General features: G+C 41.3%; 1 protein-coding gene across 1 annotated transcript in view; it reads left to right on the plus strand.

Moving 5' to 3' along the window:
- Nucleotides 1-23,904, plus strand: part of MCF2L2 (MCF.2 cell line derived transforming sequence-like 2) — a 302,889-nt gene that overhangs the window by 120,856 nt on the left and 158,129 nt on the right. The window contains exons 12-15 of the mRNA XM_006869837.1: nucleotides 4,865-5,056; nucleotides 10,061-10,231; nucleotides 13,132-13,242; nucleotides 23,629-23,714. Of these exons, the coding sequence (XP_006869899.1) occupies nucleotides 4,865-5,056; nucleotides 10,061-10,231; nucleotides 13,132-13,242; nucleotides 23,629-23,714 (560 nt within the window). The remainder of the gene's footprint in view (nucleotides 1-4,864; nucleotides 5,057-10,060; nucleotides 10,232-13,131; nucleotides 13,243-23,628; nucleotides 23,715-23,904) is intronic.

Consider the following 23,904-nt stretch of genomic DNA (forward strand, 5'->3'; position numbering starts at 1 on the left):
AAGGTGCCCTAGCCATCTCACCACATCCTATTAGAGTTCTTGAGAGTCCGTTTCCCACTGTGTGGATCCAGACTTAACTGGTCCTATGGGATGTTTCTTGATTTCCCTTCAGGAGTACAGAGAATCAAGCACTGTATTTGCAAAGTGCTTCCCTGATATAAGGAGGCCTGGTAGCACAGTGGTTAAATGCTTGGCTGATAACTGAAAGGTCAGCAGTTCAAACCCACCAGCCACTCCATGGGGGAAAGATGTGGTCATTGGCTTCTCTAAGACCTTAGAAACCTATGTGGCAGTTCACTCTGCTATACAGGGTTGCAGTGAGTCAGAATCAACTCATTAGCAATGGGTTTGGGCTTTGGTTTCCTCATATAAAAGCAACAGATTGTGAATTGTTTTGGAGAAACTTAAGTAATATTGACTGTTACATCCTCTACCATTTGTTGAGCACCAACTCTGTTCCTACTAGGAGTATAATTATGTCATCTACTTACCCCTCTGATATCATTGCTGATGTCCGATGGATCTTGGCTGAAAGCAGAGGATATCAGAAAGATGCTTACGTATGCTTTATTGACTACGCAAAGGCTTTCGATTGTGTGGATCATGACAAGCTACAGACAACATTACAAAGTATGAGTATTCTGGAACACTTAATTGTGCTCATGAGGAATCAGTATTTGGACCAATAGGCAGTTGTTCAAACAGACCATGGGAACACTGAATGGTTTAAAATTAAGAAAGGTGTGCAACAAGGTTGTATTCTTTCACCATACTTATTCAACCTGTATGCTGAGCAAATAATCCGAGAAGCTGGGTTCTATGAATAAAAATGTGGCATCAGGATTGGAGGAGGACTCATTAACAACCTGCAATATGCAAATGATACAACCTTGCTTGCTGAATGTGAAGAGGACTTGAAATGCTTACTGACGAAGATCAAAGACCACAGCCTTTGGTATGGATTACATCTCAATGTCAAGAAAACAAAAATCCTCACCACTGGACCAATAAACAACATTCTTATCAATGGAAAAAAGGTTGAAGTTGTCAAGGACTTCATTCTTCTTGGATCAACTATCAACACTCATGGAAGCAGCAGTCAAGAAATCAAAGGACGTATTGCATTAGGCAAATCTGCTGCACAGGAACTTTTGAAAGTGTTGAAGAGCAAAGATGTCAGCTTGAGGACTAAGGTGCACCTGACCCAAGCCATGGTATTTTCAATAACCTCATATGCATGCGAAAGCTGGACAGTGAATAAGGAAGACCGTAAAAGAATTGATGCCTTTGAGTTATGGTGTTGGAGGAGAATACTAAAAGTGCCTTGGGCTGCCAAAAGAACCAATAGATACGTTTTGGAAGAAGTACAGCCAGAATGCTCCTTGGAGGCCAAGATGGCCAAACTTTGTCTCTCATACTTGGGACATACTGTCAGGCGGGACCAGTCTCTGGGGAAGGATAGCATGCTTGGTATGATGGAGGGTCAGAAAAAGAGGAAGACCCCCAATGAGATGGATTGGCCAAGTGGCAGCATCGATGGACTCAAGTGTGGCAACAGTAGTGAGGTTGGCCCAGTTTCGGGCAGTGTTTCATTCTGCTGTGCATAAGGTCGCTATGAGTCGGTACCGACTAGATGACACGTAACAACAACAACTTACCCCTCTGAGTGTGTGGGTGGTGTAAACAGTTAATGTATTTGACTGCAAATGGAAAGATTTGAAGCTCCAGTACCCCCAGATGTGCCTTGGAAGAAAGACCTGATGGTCTTCTGAAACAATTAGCTATTGAAAACCCAATAGAGCACAGTTCTAATAGTTCTACTATGAGATACATGGGTTAGCCATGAGTTGGAATTGACTCAATGGTGACTGCTATTGTTTTAAATTTGACCCTTCGGACAACCTCTGAGGAAATCACTGATGCCTCATTTTACAGAGGAGGAAACTGACACTGAGAGTGGTTAAGTCAATGGGTCTCAACATTTAGCGTGAGAATCACCTGGTGAGCTTGTTATAACTGCTAATACCCTGATATATCACTCTGGAGAGTCAGATTTCATGGTCTGGAAATAATGCCCAGGAGTCCGTATTTTGGTCAAGTGCCCAGCTGCTAGTGGTGCAAAAAAACCACACTGAGACACCCTGGATAAGTGATTGCCCAGGACCATACAGGGGGCAGATAGAGGAAGCCAGATTTGAAGTCAGGGCTGGCAAATTCCAAAACTCAAGCTTCAAAGGCTCAACAACACTATCTACACAAGGAGGAGCGTGTGCAGACTGGTGTCAGCAGCGATTTCTGGGACAAATCCCTAGATGCAGAGACTTTTGTAATCTTCCAGACAGCTGTTTCCAGGCTGCAGGAGGCCGAAGCCAGGAGGCCATCAGTCAGCATGCTCCATTCCCACAGATCCCATGTGACTGGGGGTACCCATCCAGTCTGCTTACATCACCCTACAGCCAAAGGGGTTTAATATCAATGAAACACAGTTGTTCCAGAAGCAAGAGGCTCTGGCACACACCCTATCTTGTAGGCCAAGCTCTCTGAATAATCAGCTGTTGTTTACTTACCACATTTCTACTCCAGATAGAATAGCTTAGGGCTAGTCCCTCTTGTTGTTGTTGTTATGTTGTTATGCTGTGGAGTCAGATCTGACTCATAGTGATCCTCTACAGGATTTCCGAGGCTGTAAATCTTTACGAGAACAGAAAGCCTCATCTTTCTCCCGTGGAACAGCTGGTAGTTTCAAACAGCTATTAGCAGCCTGATTTGTAACCATGTCCCTGGGTGTGTGCAAATTGTTAATGGTCAGCTGCTAAGCAGGAGGGTTGGAGGTTTGAGTCCACTCAAAGATCTGGCAGTCTCCTTCCAAAAGATCAGCCCTTGAGAGTCGTGTGGAGCACGGTCTTACTGTGACACACATGGAGTCTCCGTGAGTAGGAGTCAACACACCGGCAAGTAGTTTTCACTATGTGGAGTGTGTATGTACTTGCAAGTAGTTCGGGAAAGCAAGTAGCTATGACTTAACTGAAGGCCCCCTTAGCTTAAAGTTTTTTTGCAGACTAGGCATGGTGACCAAAAAGAAAGTTTCCACTCACATTCTGTATCAAAGCATGATTTCATATTATTTTTAAAATCCAGAAATGTAGGAAAGATGAGGGGAGAAAAAATTCCACCTCCATTTTTCTCCCATGTTCAGACAATGGTAATCATTCATTTTAAAATATCTTCATTACTTTTGTTATTATTCTAAAAGTGTAAGTAATGTGGGAAAAATAAAAACAAAAATTTGAATTGCTTCTCCCTCTTGGGAATTGTTGTTGTTGTTAAGTGCCATTGAGTATTGAGTTGGTGCCAACCCATAGCATCGGGTTTCCGAGGAGCAGCTGGTGAGCTTGAACCGCAACCTTGCAGTTCAAATGGCTTTGCAGTCTGGCACATTAACCCATAGCGCCACACCAGGACTCTTCCTTCTTGAGAATAGCCACTTTTAAGTTCTTCCTTTAGATGTTTCTTCTCTGTTCAGTTTTTACGTTTTGTTTTTCTAATAGCTTTTCAGCTTCTGTGGGAAGTGGAGATGTTTATATACTTATACTGAAAGCTTTTCATTGTAAATATTCAGGCAGCATGATTCCATATAATTTTGCTCAGGTGTCCCCGTGCAATTCAAAGAAAAAAGAAAACAAAAAAGCAAGTCTTTTGAAAAACAAATTATTAGACATCATCCCCTGTGTTTTTACAGGAAAATTTGGGCGTTTCTCGTCCAGGTTACAAACCTTTGCATTCTTGGATGCTTCCCTAGGATAGACAAATGCCAATGAATGCAGACATCCAGAGCAGCAGAAATGCAGAAATCACATCTGAAGAGGAATGTGATTTTTTGCTTTTCTTTCTCAAAGAGGCATTCCCTTTCCCAAAAAGACACACAAGGGTCAAATCTAAGGCCTCCTTAATCACCCCAAGCACTCTTGTAACCCACTGGCATGCAAGACAAGTAGCTTTTCAGGTAAACCCAAAAACCCTTTGGTTACATTTGTCTAACATCAGACCAGCCTTAGAAACACTTAACGCTCTTTGCTTAGAGATATGGCAGTTACTGTCAGTGGAAAAGCAAAGACTGTTTATACATTCATGTTACTGACCAAGAGATTTCCCTGAGAAATGGACAGACATTCTACTGACTTGGACCTGTCCACCTTGGAGTTTTATTTATACAGGCACACCTTGGACATATTGCTGGTTCAGTTCCAGACCATTGCAGTAAAGAGAGTATCTCAAATTTGTTGGTTTTCCAGCACACATAAATGTTATGGTTATATTATGCCATAGGTCATTGTGCTGTAGTCCCAGTGTGGCGCTGTAGGATAAGCACTGGACCACGAGGTCAGTTTGTATCTCAAGGTCAGTGGTTCAAACTCATTAGCTGCTCCTTAGAAACTCTGTACGGGGTAGCTGTGAGTCAGAACCAGTTCTACAGCACTTAACAACAACAACAACAGACAGTTAAATGTACAATAACATTATGAAAAGGTTGCAATATTACAAGCATTCCCAAATTGTGACACAGAGGCACTGGAAAGATGGACCAATAAACTTGTTCCACGCTGAGTTGACAAATACCTTCGATTTGTTAAAAAAAAAAAAAAAAAAAAAGTTACACATGATCATTGAAGCACCAAAAAGGAAAGCAATTTGAACAAGGTATTTTTGGTAGTGGTTAGACCCCTAAACTGTATGCTGTCTTAGGACAGTTTCTTATTGTCTTACAGTCTCTGTAGCCTGTTGGTGAGCTAGAACTTCCTGAGGGCTGTGTTGGCTGTGTTGTAGTCAGGCTAACTATAAAAGATGTTTTATTTCTTTCCAAAAGGTCAGCCAGTGGTGTGAAGCAGGAATCTACCTCTTGGCCTCTCAAGCAGTAGACAAGTGCCAGTCACGAGAGGGGGTTGACATTGCCATGAATGACATTAAGACATTCCTGAGCACAGCCCAGGAGTACCAACTGCCCAACCTCAAGGAGTTTTACAATCAGTTTGAGTTGATACTCACTCTAGACATAAAGGTAATGTTTCTGGGTTATTTTGTTTGACCTTGTGGTTGAAACAGGGATATATGTGAGAGACTTTACCTGTTGCTTAAGAAAGTTCTAGTAAAAAATAAAAGTAAGATATAAAGAAAGGAAAAAAAGAAGGAACAGGTAGATAGAAGAACCAGATATGGACTGGGGGTTGGGGAAGGAGCCTGAGGAAGTGTTGAGTGACCTAAAGCCTGGAGAATGAATAGAGATAACTGGGTAAAGAAGAAACTGGGGAGGCTTTGCAGGCAGAAAGGCCTGTGTGTGAAGGCCAAAGGGTTAGAGAGAGCCTGGCATGAGTGAGGAACCAAAAGATGAAGGTGACTGGAGTAAAGGGAGCCAAAGAAGAGTAGTTGGGGGTGAGATTAGAAAGAGGCAGGTGAGGTGAGACTGTGGGTCACATTAAAATCTTCAGTCTAAGAGCAGTGGGAAGTCATGGAAGGATTTAAGCATGGGGGTAACTTGACTGGATTTACATTTTGAGATGAGACCTCTCCCATGAAGTAGCAGGGTGTTGGAACGTCCACTTTCCTCTGAGGTCTACATCACCATGTGCATGCCTCTTTTGAGTCATCAGCCCTGTCTTAGTTTTGCCTCTTTTGAGTCATCAGCCCTGTCTTAGTTTCATTGGGCTGCCATAACAAACTACCACAAAGTGTTCTGTGGTTCTGGAGGCTAGAAGACCAAGGTCAGGGTTTCTGCTGAACTATGCTCTCTCTTTGCCAGCTCATGGGGAAGATTCTCCCCAGTTTTATTCAGCTTCTGGTAGCCCCAAGCATTTCTTGGCATACTTTCGCTTGTAGATTGATGTTCTCACAGAGCCCTCTCCTGTCTGTGACTCTGTGTTCCTGTCTGTTCTTTCATTTTATAAGACCCCACTCAGGAGAGATTAGGATCAAGATCCACCTTACTCCCGAATGACTTCCCTGATATTGCAGTAAAACCTGAGAAAGCCAGAACCTGTGGAAGGCAGAAACCTGTCAGAGAAGGAAAGCTCAAATATTTTCTGCTAAAACAAGTACTAGAAAAGTGGTAAGGTTGCACCCTGTCAAAGGTGGAAAGCTTGAAAAACCTGGAAAACAAGACGGTCTCATGAGTCCCAGTTTTCACAGGGTTCATTGTATCTTTAAAGAAAAACCCTATTTTCCCCCAACAAGACCAAATTCCCAGGTTTAAGACTTCAACATGTTTTTGGGTATACAGTTCAATCCATAACTCCGCCTTCTATAACTACCACCCTACTCCTACCTCCCCTGGCAAGCTCATATCTTTCCCGTGTACAAAACACACTCATCTTACCCCAACATCCCCAAAGTCTTATAAATCCAGAATCTCATCTTTGGAATTATCCAAATCAACTATGGTTGAGACTTAGGTGTGGTCCATCCTGGAACAAAATTCCTCTCCATCTATGGACCTGGAAAACCTATGATGCAAGCTAACTGCTTCTAAAGCATAATGGTGGAATACGTGCAAGGAAGAGGGTCCCATTCCAAAAGGGAGAAATAAGAGGGAAGGAAGATGTCATGGGTGCTAAACCCAGCAGAGCAAAACTCATTAGATTTTAGGGTCTGAAATGAGTCATCTGTTCCCTAAGCCCACCCTCTGGATTCTGGGCAGTGTCCCCTCAGTCTGGATGCTGACCCTGCTCCCTGGGACCTGGGCTATTTGCCCCACTTTCCCAGCCCACAGCAACTTGACAGTCACTTGATCAAATTCCTTACCTCCTGCTCCAATTAACACCTATGTCTCAGTTTCCTCAACCATTAACTTATCACTGCTGCTAGAAGAATAAAGTAGTGGGTGCTGACCACCTAGTCTTAGCTACCCTTCCACCCCAAAATACAAGTTTGCATTGCCTTCATGCTAACACAATAAATTTGGGGTTCTTTTGGAAATTTGACTCACTAGCTGTGTTGTCAGAATATCTAGTTTACTGCACAACTAATCTTCTTGAAACCAGAGCATGCCTTCTCTGAAAAGACCCTTATACACAGACCCTGAGCTTAGTCTAGATTAAGGCTCAGCAAACTACAGCCCATCGGCCTAATTCACTTGCCATCTGTTTTTATAAATAAAGGTTTATTGGAACTACCACGTTTGTTCATTCATGTATTATGCATGGCTGCTTTCATGAAAACAGAGGATCCCAGAGTTGCAGCAGAGACATTATGTCCCATAAAACCTAAAATATATACTATTTGCCTTTCCCCAGAAAAAGTTTGTCAGCCCCTGAGCTAGAAAGAATACACAAGCCACGTAATGTAATTGAAGACTATCTAGTGGCTGAATTTTTAATCAGTAAAAGGAAACAAGTGAAATCAATATTTATAACCCTCGATTTCACCTGCCATCATGTAATCAATATATTAAAAAAAAAAAAGAGAGAGAGACTTTGCATTCTTTTTTTCAAAGAAAATCTTTCAAATTCAATGTGCATTTTATACATGCAACAAATCTCACAACATACTAATCATATTTCAAGCCCTTCATAGTTATCATATGGTTATTGGAGTACTGTCCACTCCATAGGACAGTGGAAGTCTAAACTCTAAGAGCTTCTAAGGAGCGAGGCCAAACCCAGGACTTGGTCCTAAGATCAGCATTCAAAGCATCCTGAGCCTATAAGGGAGTAGTTGTTTCATAATAGAGACTTCAGTGAGAGCCTCATCACTTGTTTCCTCAGAGTGTGGCCTACCATAACGTAGACAAAACTCACCATCTCGCTGGGTATGTTCTGAGCCCACACACATGGGATTGGCACCCTACAGAGCATTGTTGTTGTTGTTGTTGTTGTTAGGTGCCATTGAATCGGCACTGACTCATAGCAACCTTACGCACAACAGAATGAAATGCTGCCCGGTCCTGGGCTAATCTTACAGTTGTTCCCACGCTTGATCCCACTGATGCTGCCATTTTGCCAATCCTTCTCACTGGGGTCTTCCTCTTTCTCTCTGACCTTCCACCTTACTAAACATGATCTTCTCCAGTGACTGGTCCCTCCTGACAATATGTCCGAAGTATGAGAGACGAACTTTGGTCATTCTGACCTCCAAGGAGCACTCTGGCTGCACTTCTTCCAACACAGATATGTTGGTTCTTTTAGCAGCCCATGGCATTTTCAATATTCTCCTCCAGCACCACAACTCAAATGCATCAGTTCTTCTATGGTCTTCATTATTTGTTGACCTACTTTCGCATGCATATGAAGTTATTGAAAATACCATGGCTTGGGTCAGGCGCAATTTAGTCTTCACGGTGACACCTTTGCTCTTCAACACTTTAAAAAGGTCTTGGGCAGCAGATTTGACTAATACAGTACGTCGTTTGATTTCTTGACTGCTGTTTCCGTGAGTGTTGATAGTTGATCTAAGAAGAATGAAGTCCTTGACAACTTCAATCTTTTCTCCATTGATAAGAATGTTGTTTATTGGTCCAGTGGTGAGGATTTTTGTCTTCTTTACATTGAGATGCAATCCATACCGAAGGCTGTGGTTTTTGATCTTCATTAGCAAGTATTTTAAGTCCTCTTCACTTTCAGCAAGCAAGGTTGTATCATCTGCATATCGCAGGTTGTTAATGACTCTTTCTCCAAACCTGATGCCATGTTTTTCTTCATATAACAGTGAATTGGCACTTCGTTAGTCTGATTCTGGGGCTCTTCTTTGGTGGCAAAATCATCCAGAAGATGGATGTCAGAGTTGTAAAGACAAAGAAAAGGTTACTTACTTCCCCTGACCCACCATGGCTAGCAGACTACCATACTGGAAGGAAGACTGGAAGAAATTCATTCCCCTGAATCTAGTTCTGGTGTGACTCAAGGAATTTCAAGCCTTGTTGCATTCTTGTTTTCCTGATCCTCTGTCACAGAACATGTAATCAGACTAAGAGAACATCTATGAGTTTCCTCTTTCTCCTTGCACAAGTGGGCTTCAAAAAGTTCATGGGGAAATAGAATCCAAAGATAATGGAAAATATCCACAAACTTTTTGAAGCCCCCCTTGCATTTTTTTCAGTTTATTGATTTCCTACCTATATAGAGAGGAAAAAGTCACATAGAATAAAGTTTATATGAATAACCTTTTTATCACAGGTACCTTGTGTTTCCCTTGATCCTGCTTCAAAATATAGCCAACTCTTTCCCAAAAAACACATATAATCTTTCCCCCATCATGGCCTTTACTTAGCGTACCTCTCTTATTTTGAAGTCCTCCTGTTCATGGGTCTAATGCCCTTCACAATGACCTGTAGCATCCTGTACTATTATTCAAGGATGTGGCTTAGTGATCATTTATACACTCCACATCAAGCTTACCAGCTACTCCTTGGAAACCCTATGCAGGGTTGCTATAGGTCAGGACCAACTCTGTAGCACTTAACAACAACAACATCTATTTCCCTAGCACCACTCTGTCAGGCAGTCTTTCAGGCCTTGGAGGTACAGTGGTTAAAGAGATACAGTCATTGTCCTCAAGTGTTAGTCAAGTGGGAGATGCAGACTCTCAAGATGCACAAGTTTAGAGCAAGACAATACATGTAACAATTTTATTATGGATTGAATATATGCTGGATTCCTAACCCCTATAACTCTGGATGTGATCCCATTGAGGAATAGGGTTTCTTTGTTACGTTAATGAAACAATGTAAGTGTAGGGTGGGTCCTATACCTAATCACTTCTGAGCTATAAAAAGAGCACATTAGATGCAGACAAGCACACACTCGGGAAATTAGATGTCATGTGAAAATCTACAAGAGCCAAGGAAGGAATCAATGTAGCTGAGACCCTGATTTAGACTTTTGACCTCCAGAACTATGAGAAAATAAACTTCTGATCTGTAAAATCCACCCATTTGGGATGTTTCTGTTACAGCAGCTATAGGGTTGTCTGAGGGAGGTAGGGATGGGGCAGGGAAAGGTGGGAGAAAGGGAAGTCTTCTTGTCTTTGGACTCAGTGCAGAGACACCTAATCATGATTTGCTTTGTGATTGCAGGACAATGCCCAGAAAGTCCTTCAGAAGCTGGGCAATGTGCAGGAAATATTTGACAAAAGGCAAGTGAGCTTGAAGAAACTGGCAGCTAAACAGACTCGCCCAGTGCAACCTGTGGCCCCCCATCCTGAATCCTCTCCAAAATGGGTGCCTCCAAAAACTGGCCAGATCTCTGCCTTGGGTAGGTAGTTTGGGGAAGAAAGTTGTGTGATTTCCATGTTTCATCAACATTCATGGGGGTGGAAATGGTGATTGTTTAAGACATAATGGTCATTATTTTGACAGACATTTTATATATGTAGATATTGAGTCCTGGTGTGGCACTGTAGGTTAATGTGTTAGACTGCAAGCTCAGTTTGATCCACATGGGCGGCAGTTCTAGCTCACCAGCTGCTCCTTGGAAACCTGATACAGGATCGCTATGAGTTGGAACCGACTTGATGGCATTTAACAACAACAACAACATATTGAGTCCTGGTGTGGCACTGTGGGTTAATGTGCTGGATAGCAAGGTCAGTTTAAACTGCAAGGTCAGAGGTTCAGACTCACCAACCACTGCTAGGAAACCCTATCCAGAGTATCTATGACTTGGAACCAATTGGACAGCACTTAACAATAATGACAACATTTGCTACAAGTTTGCAAAATAGGAATGATACATTATTTCTCAACTTTTCAGACACAAGGTTTCATAATAAAGAATGACCCTCAGATCTTCATCATGTCTGAACAGGTATCATTGGCCTGGATCTAGTTACTGACTCACTTTGCAAAACAGTTCCGTGCTTTTGCTGTGGAAGGTAACCACTGTGTGTACTCGGGTCCACTAATAAGATTTTCAAACACATTTGTCTGATTCCTTGGTAACTGGGCCTGGGCCAAGATAAACTATAGTATTTCACAGTAAGAGGAAAGTGTGCAGAGGTGTTTGTAAACTGGAATGGGAATCTCAGCTTTAACTCTTGTTAACTAGGTGCATTGGGCACAACATTTAACCTTGCTGAAGTCTATAAGGAATGAGAGCAAGTTCTTTTGATGCCATGTGGGTATATTGTTGTTGTTATTATGTGCCATCAAGTTGGTTCTGACTCATAGCAACCCTATTTAGGGTTTCTATGAGCAGTTGATGATGGGTTTCAACTGTTCATCTTGAGGATACCAATCCAGTGCTTATCCTACAGCACCATAGTAGCTAAACTGTGCTGGGCACTTACCATGAGTCACTTTGTGCATATGAATTAATTACAACCTCATAACAACTCTCTGTATGCTCTGTAGGCGTCATCATTATTCCCCACTTCACACATGAAGAAGCCTTGGTGGCCCTGTGGGTTAGGCATTAGGCTGCTAATCACAAAGTCAGCAATGCAAACCCACCAATGTCTCCTTGGGAGAAAGATGAGGCTGTCTACTTCTGTTATGATTTACAGTCTCAGAAACCTTATATAGGTTCACTATGAGTCAGAAGCAACTTGATGGCAGTGGGCTCATTATTTGGTGTCACAGAAGAAGAGGTTAAAATGGATAGACTACATTGTGCAATGTGTATCCTTCCATGGAAGAACCAGATGTGAAATCTGGCAGAACGGCTTCTGACTCCATGTCTCTAACTATGTCACTGAACTTATAAAGAGCAAGTGATTGATTCTCAATCATGTGATCACCAGCTACACTACATACATTGCCAGTATCCACTTACCATGCGTGGAATTATGTTTACATAAATTAAGTTTACAGAGATTCTGTAGAGAGTGAGGAGCCTAAAGGATTGTCCATTGTTATAAAGTAACTTTGTGATCACAAAACTTGGGATAGCAAACTGTATACTTTGCTACAGATTTTGATGGAAATGTCTATGAAAAACCTTCAAAAGACTGCTTCCAGTTGGTCACAGAATTTAAGGACTGGGAGGGGCTTCTAGAGGCCAGATGGTCAAATTCCATCTTGTCTCCCACATAAAAAATCAAAGTGATATTTCGATGGCAATAGCTGAATACCATTTTTGCCCATAGGTCCTGCTAGAAATGTTCAAATCTTGTCTCAGATTAATCACATGCATCCTGAGTTTCCCAAAGAAGTTGTACACCCAAGGGATGATCAGAGTGACAAATAAAAACTCAAAGTGCCGATTACTTACTAGTCTTCTAGCTAATGCAACTTTCTGATAAAGTCTTAAATTTGAATCTTACTACCAGTTGGTCATGGAGCCTGAAGAAACGGAATGAAACATTTCAGGTGTCCTAGTGCACCTGTGGGACAGAGGAAAGAGACAAGAGAAGAAGGGGGAGAGAGAGTGGCTGGCAGAAGAGAATAGTAACAAAACAGCCCAGTTCCATCCTGACTCACCTGACTGATTCTGTCACACAGTCATTCCACTTATAAATGTGGTTCTATTAATCCTAGAATCCAACCATCAGACCACTCTTCTTCTGACTAGAGCAGACATGGACTTCCTTTTCTTCATAATATAGTATGATAATGTGTATACACGTATATGCTGTATATATAGGGGGGGGGCGGCTTTAAAGGAAACTGTAAGGAAATATACCAAGTGGTTGTGTTTAAATTTTAGTATTTTTCAAATTTTCTATACTAATATGTGTAAATGAAATACCTTCATATAGGTATTCGATTCAACAAAATATGGTACTAATGATTGAATCTGGTCTTATAAGAACAAAATCAACGCACGATAATTGCTACAGCAGTGCATAAAATAATCCATCAAGACTGGAATCATCAAGGAAGGCTTCATGAAGAACATGACCTTTTAGCTGTGCCTTAAAAAGGGGACTGATGGAAACTTGATCATTGTCACCATATTACATGTACTGATTGACTGGTTTCATGACTATGACTTTGGTCTCTTCATCTTAAATATCAAGTCTCTGGGGATAAGGACGCGATTTCTCTTCTGTGTCTCTCCGTTTGCCTCCTCCTTACTCCCCATCTAGGAAATCACAGCAGTTCACTTACACTTTGTTAATTGATGCATCAGCATTGTCTCCTTACTTGTCCAAGCCAGGCTAAGTACTCTGAGTTAATTACAAGTCAAATAAACAGATGAATGACAGGTTCTCTTCATCCCTCTAGCTCCTCCTCAGAAAATATCTGAGGAATTGCTTGCGGAGACAGATTTGAACTTCCTGGAGAAGGAAGGAGATGAGACTAAATTTGAAATTAAGGTAAGATCACCTTTATTTTATAGATAGAAATCTTTGACACAAGAGAATATTGCTGCCATAATTATCAATAAATCAGTAAATTGTGTTCCTCTATGATATACTTACTATCACTTCTGGAAGTTATGCCCCCTAAAGACATATAGCACAGACTGGTGCTCCCAAGAGCCAAGAAGTTTGTTGAATTATTTTATTTTCTCCGTTTTCTTTCTTAATTGCAACTTGATTCCAAAAAAAACCCTGCTTGGTCATATATGTCATTGTTATTAGATCCTGTTTTGTTGAGAGATAATTCACCTATTCTTTCTTATAATCTGACCTCATATTTAAAATTGCTAGTACTGTGTGGCACTGTAGGATAAGCACTGGACTGCTAATCATAATGTCGGTGGTTCAAACTCACCAGTTGTTCCTTGGAAACCCAGTACCAGGGTCACTGAGAGCTGTAACTGACTCATTGACTCATAACAACAACAGTACAGCATGAAGGTCATGTATAAAAACAATGACTAAATTACATTGAGCTATACACACAAACATGGAGCCCTGGGCTGGTGCTGTGGGTTGAGGCTCTGTGCTACAAAGCCCCTTTGAACAGCAAAGTCAGCGGTTCAAGCTCACCAGCTGCTCCTCGGAAACCCTATATAGAGTTGCTATGGGTCGGAACCAATCAATGGCACTTAACAACAACAACAAATACACACAAATGAGTGTATGTATAACTGGTGACATCTGAGTAGGCTCTGCGGATTGTACCAATGTCAGCTGTTTGGTTTGGATATTATACTATAGTTGTGTCAGATGTTGCCATTGGGGAAGGCTAAGGAAAGAATGCAAGGGACTTTCCTATGCATTTCTTATCAACCTCTGTGAATCTGTAATTATTTCAAAATTATGATAATTTAAAAACAGCATGCATTTTTAAATCAGGAAGGCCTGGGTTTATGAAACCTAACAATGGCTACTGGGGTGGCGCTGTAGGATCAGCATTGTACTGTGAACCAAACACAAGGTCAGTGGTTCAAACCTACCAGCTGCTCCTCAGAAACCATACACAGGGTCACTATGAGTCAGAATTGACTCGATAGCACGTAACAACAGCAACAGCTACCACTTGGGAACTGTTTAGAGCATCCAATGAGACAGTGTGTGAAAATATTTTTAAAATTGCCTAAAACTGTACTATTGGAAAGTAGCATTATGTTTAAAAGCCCAGTAAAATGGATTGTAAACATATGTTGGTCCAGAGTTCCCTTTCCCTTGCCTCACTAAAAATTAAATACCTGGCTGCCAGAATGATTCTCAAACAGACGCCAGAGATGATGGGCTCAACTGAACTTTAACAAGAGGCAAAAGGCCGCATCCATCATCTGTCTCTCATGTGCCTAAGTAAAGGAAACCACTAATCATTAAGGAGATAGGCAAAAAAGCACGCCTTAGATTTTTCTTCTTAGATGCAGAAACAGTGTGGAAAATAAAGTTCCCTGTAGACTTTTCTTAAATAGAGAAAGCTGCCATTTGTCTATCGGCTTTAGCTATCCTTCTGTATTTTGGGAAGGTTAGGGTACAAACATTACTGTTTCTTAATTATTCATGATTGCAGGTGTTATGTCCTGTCTTTAGAGTAGGGAAATAGTTTGCAAAGTGTTACAGTGTTAATCCATTTTTTTGAAATGAATAAACATAATTAAAGTTGCTTGACTTGATATCCATGAAGTCTGTGGAGTCATTGCTGTTATTGTTAAGTGCCGTTGAGTCGGTTCCAACTCATAGCAACCCTTAATAGAGTTTCTGAGGAGTGGGTGGTGGGTTTGGACCACTGATTTTGTGGTTAGGGGGTCCAGTGTTTATCCTAATATAAAAAGTATTTAACCACACTAATCTTCATCACTGACCGTCAACTTTCTGTACCTTTCTGTACCGGGATCTTCTAAGAGGACGCTATCTCTGGACTGAGGGCTGTACCACCTGTGGCAGTGGGCCTATGTCACTTACTCACCATGTGATGTGAACTCATTTCATATATCTGTGACTTAGTTTACCCATCTTTAAACAACATATTTGTGGCCTGCATGCTTAATACATATTTTAAGTTCTTATATACAATAATCTAAGTTAGAGTGAATTATCTCAATAATTGTTGTTGTTAGGTACCATCGAGTCAGTCCCAACTCATAGTGACACAACAGAACAAAAACACTGCCCGAACTTGGGCCAGCCTCACAATTGTTGTCATGCTTGAATCCACGAACAAAATATATCAGTGCTACCATTTTGTTTGTTTGTTTGTTTTTTAAAAGGGGGGGCGGCGGAGTGGGAAATAGAGTTAGTAAATAAGAAGCAACTTTCCTCAAGGAAAACTTTAAAGTATCTGAAACCAAAGGTTTGCCAAGGCTGTAAATCTTAATAGAACCAGAGTGCCACCATATCTTTCTCCCATGGAACAGCTAACTGCCACAAGTTTTAATCACTAGAATTTCAAGACTGCTGTGTTTCTATCAACTATCCATTACTATTTATTCCTGTTCCACATATTGGTGGGAAAAAAAAAAATAGACAATGCAGGAGAGGTGGGATAGTTTGGAATGCGTTGAACAAAATCCAAGAGGCTCTGACCACCAGACATTGGGTGTCTTCCTTCTTCTGCTATGTTATTTAGTTAATTCAGACTCAAAGGTAAGATGTTAGCTCCTCTCTGGGTTTGGCAGAAAACCAACAGTATGGGTATTGTTAAAGCAAGTGCACACAAAATAATCTCACTGCTGTTGAGTTGATTTTGACTCATAGTGACCCATAGGACAGAGTAGAACTGCTACGTAGAATTTCCAAGGTTGTAAATCTTTCACAGAGCATTCAAACTGCTGACATTTCTATTAGCAACCAAGCCCTTTTAACTACTGTGCATGCTGAATCATTCTCAGTGTGTTAATTGTTTTTTCCTTCTATGTCTTTGTGTAGTTAATAAAGGACTTTCACAGCAACTGTTTATATGTTAATAGTTAAAGTGATGGAGAAAGTTGGATAGGAACAGAGGCTGCCAAAGGAGGTTAGACTTCTGCTTATAAAGACCAAGGCTATGAGAAGAAATGTGAGCAAAATTAAGTCTAAGTCCCTGAATCCCAGACTTAGAAGTATAATTAGGACAATTAAATGCAACTCAGATTTCACACAGAACATGGTATACCCAGGGAAGCCATTATTCTAGAGTATGTAGCGTAGTGGTTACAAATCGGGCTGCGAACCTTAAGGTCAGCCGTTAGAGACCACCAGCTGCTCCGCGGGAGAAAGATGAGGCTTTCTGCTCCCGTAAAGATTTACAGCCTCAGAAACCCTGTACAGGGTCGCTATGGGTCGGAACCGACTCGACGGCACTTAACAACAACAAAAATAGGCAAACCAGTAAGAAAAGGGTAGTTTAGGATAAAAAGGATTTAATGCCTGCCTGTACCATCCCTGTTTAAAGGCTGTTTAAAGAAGACAAGGGGGTTGGCCAACATCAAGAACAGTCATAGCCACTTATGTTGTGGGACCACTGTCAAAGATGAAAAGCACCCTGGTGGCACAGTTGTTAAGTGCTCAGTTGCTAACCAAAAAGATCAGCCACTCCATGGGAGTAAGACAGGGCAGTTGACTTCCATAAAAATTATGGCTTTGGAAACACTATGGGAGCAGTTCTACTGAGTTCTATAGTGTCACTGTGAGTTGGAACTACTTGGCAGGAGTGGTCGGATCAAAGAGGAATGACCAGGATCGATAGAACATTATCTGACTCGAGATAGCCTAGAACTCAAACATGAGCTAAAACCCCATCAGTTTAGGAGAGCAAATAATCACACTGTAATAAATGTCACTCCTTGCCCTCAAGTGTTAACCACACACACCAGTAACAGAGTGGGAACCAAAATCGTTCATAATTACTATTAGAGCCACCAGCAGTCACCACCTGCAACTGAAATCTTGATTTTATTATCATCACAGAACTCATTCCCTGAAAAAGACACCTCCCTCTTCTCTGGCAGGGAGATGCTTGCTGTTCCATTTCTTGAGCTAAACTTGCTGAGGCAGCAATCTCTCCCCTGAGCCCTTGGGTCATCGTACTTGGCTCACTGACTGCAGCCTGAGAAAGCAAAGCGGCTGCAGAGGAGCTCAGCTGTGGTTGTTAGCAGCAATGATCTATTTCCTCTTGTTCACGTCATTAGCTGGAAGCATGACTCACAGTAGCTGCTTTCCCGGCCTTCCCACATACAACCTCTTCAGAAATGGTAATGAAATCAACGCTGATGAGAAATCCTTTTCACTGAATGTAGATCCACAGGATAAAGAGGAAATGAGCTACTGTCTGTGACAGTCAGTGTTCTGGCCACTTAGGAAAGTCATCTAAAGTAGCAAAGATCTTTCCAGGCTGCTGAATAAGTCAGGCAGTGTGCTTTAGGAATGTACATTACATCACTTCATCTCGATGAGACAGCGATAGGGAGCCAACTATCAGTGCCATTTACTAAAACTTTTTTTGTGCTAAGCATTTTCTCAGATTATTTTTAATCATCACAAAAGCTCTCCAATGTAAATGTAATTGTCCCTACTTTACAGATGAGAAAACTAAGATGCAGAGAAGTTAAGTCTTGTACAAAGCCACTTTTAAATAAAAAGTCAACAAGCTATAACTACCTATGTCTGCCTAAAACCCAGTTTTAATGTTCTTTTGATTTTATAAAATGTTTTCAAATTACAGGTCAAAGTAATGATAGTGAACTCCATTTGCAGGTTCACCAGTATTTTTAAAGATACATAAAAGAACAGAAACCAGAGGAACAGCATAATTAAAAAACAGAATGTGTCACATGTAGCAAGAGAAAGTTACAATATAATTTTTAAAACGTTTTTTCAGTAATATATTTGTGTAAATGGCATAATAGAAACATACCTTTTGTGGGTTGTGTTCAGATTTCAAAAGCCAGTGCACTATAATTTACCTATAGAAACTTTAGCAAAATGTTGAAATATAGCGCAGTTAACTACCTCACTAGGGAAAAGAGAGCAAAGTCTAAACCAGGGATGGAGAAACTTTATCTACCAAGAGCCATTTGGATACCTATAGCATCATTCGTGAGCCATACAAAATTATCAACTTAAAAATTAACCTGCTAAGCTAAGCCCTACAACATTCAATAGACTCCTGTGAACCCCGGTGGAGACCTGCTCGGCCAGCAGTGTGGCAAGACCCGGGGACCCTTGGGCCCAGAGTCAGTAACATAGCCACAGAGGACTAGAGTGGAGAGTGAAGCATCCAGCTGATAAGAAGAGAGGGCATATGCACAAGAACACCCATGCTTGCAGATAATACCCACTTATCCTGGCTTCAATGACTGGATGATCAGAGCTCAACTAGAAGCAGAAAGAAGAGGGAAAAAAGAGTAATCTGATACAATTTGATGAACTTGACCTACACCTATGGAGGCAGTAGCTCAAAAGAGGCAACAAATCCCTACAGCGAGGATCATTCCCACCCCTTCCACACAGAGTAGACAGGGATGGGCAACTTGGACATTGGCTACCCAAAATGGGGGGAGGGGGGGTGTCTACAAAGGCAAGAAGTGATTGGCTTACAAGCTTTCAACAGGGATTCTAGATCCAGAGGGCATGGAGGAAGGTAGAATCTCCACTGAGTAGTATCCAATCTGTCTAGGCCAGGCTGATGAAAAGAAATGCAGATCGGTCTCTTGTGATACAATAGTGAATAATTGTTATCAGGACTGACTGTGAGGGTTGGAAATGTAAAGGTAGATGTTTTGTAGCAAAAGGAGGGGAGTGACTGACTTTGCAGTCTAGGAGCGGGATAGGAGCGGAGGTCCCTAGGACCATCAAGGGAAAAGAGTGGAGTGTGGAACCCTACCCAGAGAAGCAGGATGCCAAAGATGGAGGCAGAGATGACCTGGAGAGATGGAGCGGCTGGGGACTTTAGACCCAGAGAGGGAAAGGGGCTGTGTGCTGGGGACTAGGGGTCAGGCTTGCAGGTTGACCCTTTGGTTGGTAGATGATTCATGGAGGGGATTGTAACCATGGCAATGGAACAATATAGGATAGGATGAATGTAAAGCTCATGTTCTTCCATGTAAACTATCACATAATTCACAATAAAACATTAAAAAAAAAAAATTAGCCTGCTGTAGTGTGGTGGCTGGATTATTTTTTAGCCCTGGACTGTTTTTAACTAGATTGTTTTTAGCACTGCAGTTGCATTGGCAGGATCAGACCAAATGATTTCCCAGAGTCCTGGTGTGACACTATGGGTTAATGTGCTAGACTGCAAGGTTGGTGTGAACGGCAAGGTCGGCAGCTCAAGCTCATCAGCCAGTCCTTAGAAACCCTATACAGACAGAGTCACTATGAGTCAGAAGCAACTCCACAGCACTCAACAACAACAGCAACAACATACGGCGCAGGCTGGACATTCCCCACCACTGGTCTATACCTACACCTTGAGTTATTTGATCACTGGGTTATTATGAAATAAGAGGCCCTACAATCCATTTCACTAACAATAGATAACTCCATTACCCCTTGGTGTACTGTGGTGGTGGTGTGTGTTGTTATGATACTGAAAGCTATGCTACTGCCATTTCAAATACCAGAAGGGTCCACCTATGGTGGATGAATTTCAGTAGAGTTTTCAGATCAAGCAAACTAGGAAGAAAGGCATGGCTATCTGCTTCTGGGAACTAGCCAATGAAAACCCTATGGATCACAGCAGAATACTGTTCAATATAATTCTGGAAGATGACTTGATTGGAAGGCCCTTAAAATACACAGTGGCCAAAACAATGGACTCAAACATATGAACACTTGTGAAGATAGTGCAGGATTAGGCAATGTATCCTTCTGATATGTATGGGGCTCCTATGAGGCAGAATTGACTCAGTAACAACTGATAACAACAATAGTTCAATAGAGTAGGGAGGAGCACATTCATTTGTAAGCCAGAACAGTAGGAGGAAGTTTTGTTAATAACAGTGGTTACTCTTTACGTAGGCACTGTATCATATGGTGAGTCCTTTGGAAAGTTCAAAGTCCAGTGGTATTTCAGGAAAAGATAACTTCATAAGTGCAAAACTAGATTGGATATTATATAATACTGACATATTCATGTAATTCAACTTTATTTAGAAAATGGTTGTGTAGAATAACTAGATTGTTTTAGCACTGGGTCTGCAATTTACTTCCATATATGGACTCCTGGGAGATATTTTCCAATCTCTAGTCAAATATGTATATAATGAAGGGAACTAAAAATTTAGATTATTTAAATAACATTGTGTTTTGAGTGAATATATATATATTATGAACTTGGCATGCAGGATTGCCCTTGTATTTTAGAGCTGAGCTAGCCAAGTTAGTATACCAGATGGTCCTTTATTTGTAAGTTTGCCTTTCAGATAGGATACCAGAATTGAGGGGTCCTGGTGTGGTGCTGTAGCATAAGCTCTGGACTGCTAACCATAAAATCAGCAGTTCAAACCCACCAGATACTCCTTGGAAACCCTATACAGTCAGAACTGGCTCAGTGGCACTAAATAATAACAGCCAGATTTGGGAAGATTGCAAATCCAGTTTTCTTTCATCAAAACATTTTTTAAGTGCTGATTTTGTGATCAGCATGGCTGATAAAAACAACCTTGCATTGACCACATTCTGTGAATCCAGGGAAGGAGTCTCTTCCCACATAGTAAACAACATTGTGAGCAGCTTGTCACTCTCACCTTTTGCAAGGGGACATTCTCACAGCTGTTTCCCTGTGTGGGGACAGTTCATCCTTCAACTTCCAGCTCTCATTTTCAGAGAAAGCTTGTATTTGTATTTACTAAAAAAATTTTTAGCTATATTTTTGCAAATTCTCTCTTAATCTACACTTTCTTTTCCAAAAACGTAAGATAGATTATTTTAATAAAGCCATCACTGAATATATAAAAGCCACGTGGTGGTATTTCCAAGATGTACAATTACTTGAACAGGATAAACAAATTGAGGCATATCCACACAATGGATTTCTACTTATCATTAAAAAGGAATTAATGACTGATACAGACAAAACCGGAGTCCTGATGTAGCACTGCAGGATAAGCACTGGACTGCTAACAGCAAGGATGGTAGTTCAGATTCACCAGCCGATCCTCAGAAGCCCTATACAGGATCGCTATGAGTCAAAATCAACTCAACAGCACTTAATAACAACAGGTTAACACCAGAGTCATGGTGTGGCACTATAGGATAAGCATTGGTCTGCTAACTGCAAGACCAGCAGTTCAAACCCACCAGCCACAACTAGGAAACTGTATACAGAGTTGCTATAAGTAGGAACTGACAACATCACTTAACAACAAGCTACACCAGGAAAACATCTTAAAAGCATTTTGTAAAGTGAAAGAAAAATCAGTTGCTATCTAATGGATTCTGACTGGTGGCAGTGCCATGTGTGTCAGACCAGAACTATGCTCCATAGGGTTTTTGTTTGTTTTTAAGTTTTTATTGTGAATTGAGAGACCGTTTACATGGGGAAACATCAATTCATTTCATTGCAACTATTATAATCCCCTGCATACTTTATCACTTAACAGTATTTGCTTCGATTCCATCTGTTTTGTTTTATTTTTTTCAGATGTGAAATATACAGTCATTCAAACAGCTAAAGGGCACACGCTGCCTCCTAGCCACCAGCACACATCCTCTCTCTCTCCATGAGTCTAGAATCCTAAGCTACTCCATCTCATCTTCCATATCATCATCTCTGCCTCCATCTCTGACATTGCTGCTTTTCTGGGTAGGGTCCCACACTCTGCTCCTACTCTTCTCCCTTGATGATCCCAAAGTCCTCCGCTCCAGGACTATCATATTGACCACTCACCTTTTTTTGCTACAAAACTTCTACTTTTACAGTTGTGACAATCGCAATTAGTCATGATAACAATTACTCATTATTGAATCATGAGAGTCTTGTCCCCAGTCCCCATCTCCTTTCACCAGACCTATCTAGACAGGATGAAAAACTCAGTGGGGCTTCTACCTTCCCGGTCTCCCGCCCCCCACACACTCTGAATCCAAACTCCCTCTTGCTTCATAGGGTTTTTGAAGGCTGATTTTTCAGAAGTAGATCACCACAACTTTCTTTTAAGGTGTCTCTGGATGGACTCAAACCTCCACCTTTTCCATTAGTGATCAGACTCATGGATCTTTCATCACCAGTCTGTCAAAGTGGAGACTGGGCTTACCTCATCTCTCCCTCTAGTCATCTTTCTGGCCTTGAGTAAATCACAACTTTGCCCCATGATTTACTTACCCAAATAATTGAGATATTGAATCAACTGATCTCTTTATTGCCCCTTCTGAATCTTTTTGATGAATCAGTGGGGGGAAGTACATTGTTAAAACAAAACAAAACATAAAACTGTCGCCCTTAACTCATGGTGACCCCATGTGTCACAGACTAGAACTGCTCCACAGTTTTGGTTAGATTTTTGGGTTGTGTTTTGGTTTTTTTGTTGTTGCTGTAATCTTTTTAGAAGCAGGTTGCCAGTCCTTTTTCCAAGGTGTCAGTGGGTGGGTTCAAACTGCCAAGTTTTAGATTAGCAGTTGAACAAATAATTCATGCTACCCAGGCTCCTACAGCATTAATAGTTCTTTGTTACTAAAGGAAAAAAGGAACCTGTTTTTGAGAGTAAGTTTTGGACATAATCCCTGCAACAGGTGCTTGCTTGACTGTTAACTGAAAAGTTGGTAGTTCAAACCCACCCAGCGACTCCACAGGAAACAGACCTGACTGTCTGCTCCCTTAAAGATTACAGCCTAGAAAACCCTATGGGATCGTTCTATTCTGTCACATGGGGTTACTGTGAGTCAAAACTTGACTCAGTGGCAAGATTGCCCTAGTATTTTAGAGCTATGCACATAGGAGAGTCATCTAACCATAAAACCAAAACCCACTGCTGTAAAGTCGATTCCAAATCCTAGTCACCGTATAGGACAGAGTAGAGCAGCCTCAGGGTTTCCAAGGCTGTAAATCTTTTCAGAAGCTGACTGTCTCACCTTCTCTGGTAGAGTGGCTTGTGGGTTTGAACCGACAACCTTTCAGTTAACAGCCAAGCACTTAACCACTCTACCACTAGGGTACCTGGGTTCCTAACAACACCAAAGGAAAGCCAAACTGTAACAGACACATGGAGTGGGTGTGGGGCCTGGGGGCAGATCAAGAAAGAAGGAGCAAGATGAGAAACTGCTGCTCATCTAGAAAGGAATGGGGGTGGAAGTGGGGGTCAGAACATAGATTTAAAAGCCTCAAAAAAAAAAAAAAAAAAAAGGGTCAATACAACCCTCTTACCAGAATTTCTTTCACTTCAGAATGAAGAAATAGTTGAAAGCAGTCAAGAGATGGAGAACCTTGAACGGGAACCATGTGATAGTCTTGAACATCTTTCCCCCAGCAGGTAAGAGTAGAATCCATATGTAGAAGTCATTTTTAATCCCCTTGGGGGTGGGGATGAGGGGTAAGGAGAAGGGATCGACTGTTTCATATCTCAACACTATTCTAGATAAAATCACAATATTTATTCCAAAGACTGACCTTCATCTTTATCCGTTAAAATACCTAACAACAAAATTCATGAATCTCACAAA

The sequence above is a fragment of the Chrysochloris asiatica genome, unplaced genomic scaffold (genome assembly GCF_000296735.1).
Source record: "Chrysochloris asiatica unplaced genomic scaffold, ChrAsi1.0 scaffold00135, whole genome shotgun sequence".
NCBI lineage: Eukaryota > Metazoa > Chordata > Mammalia > Afrosoricida > Chrysochloridae > Chrysochloris > Chrysochloris asiatica.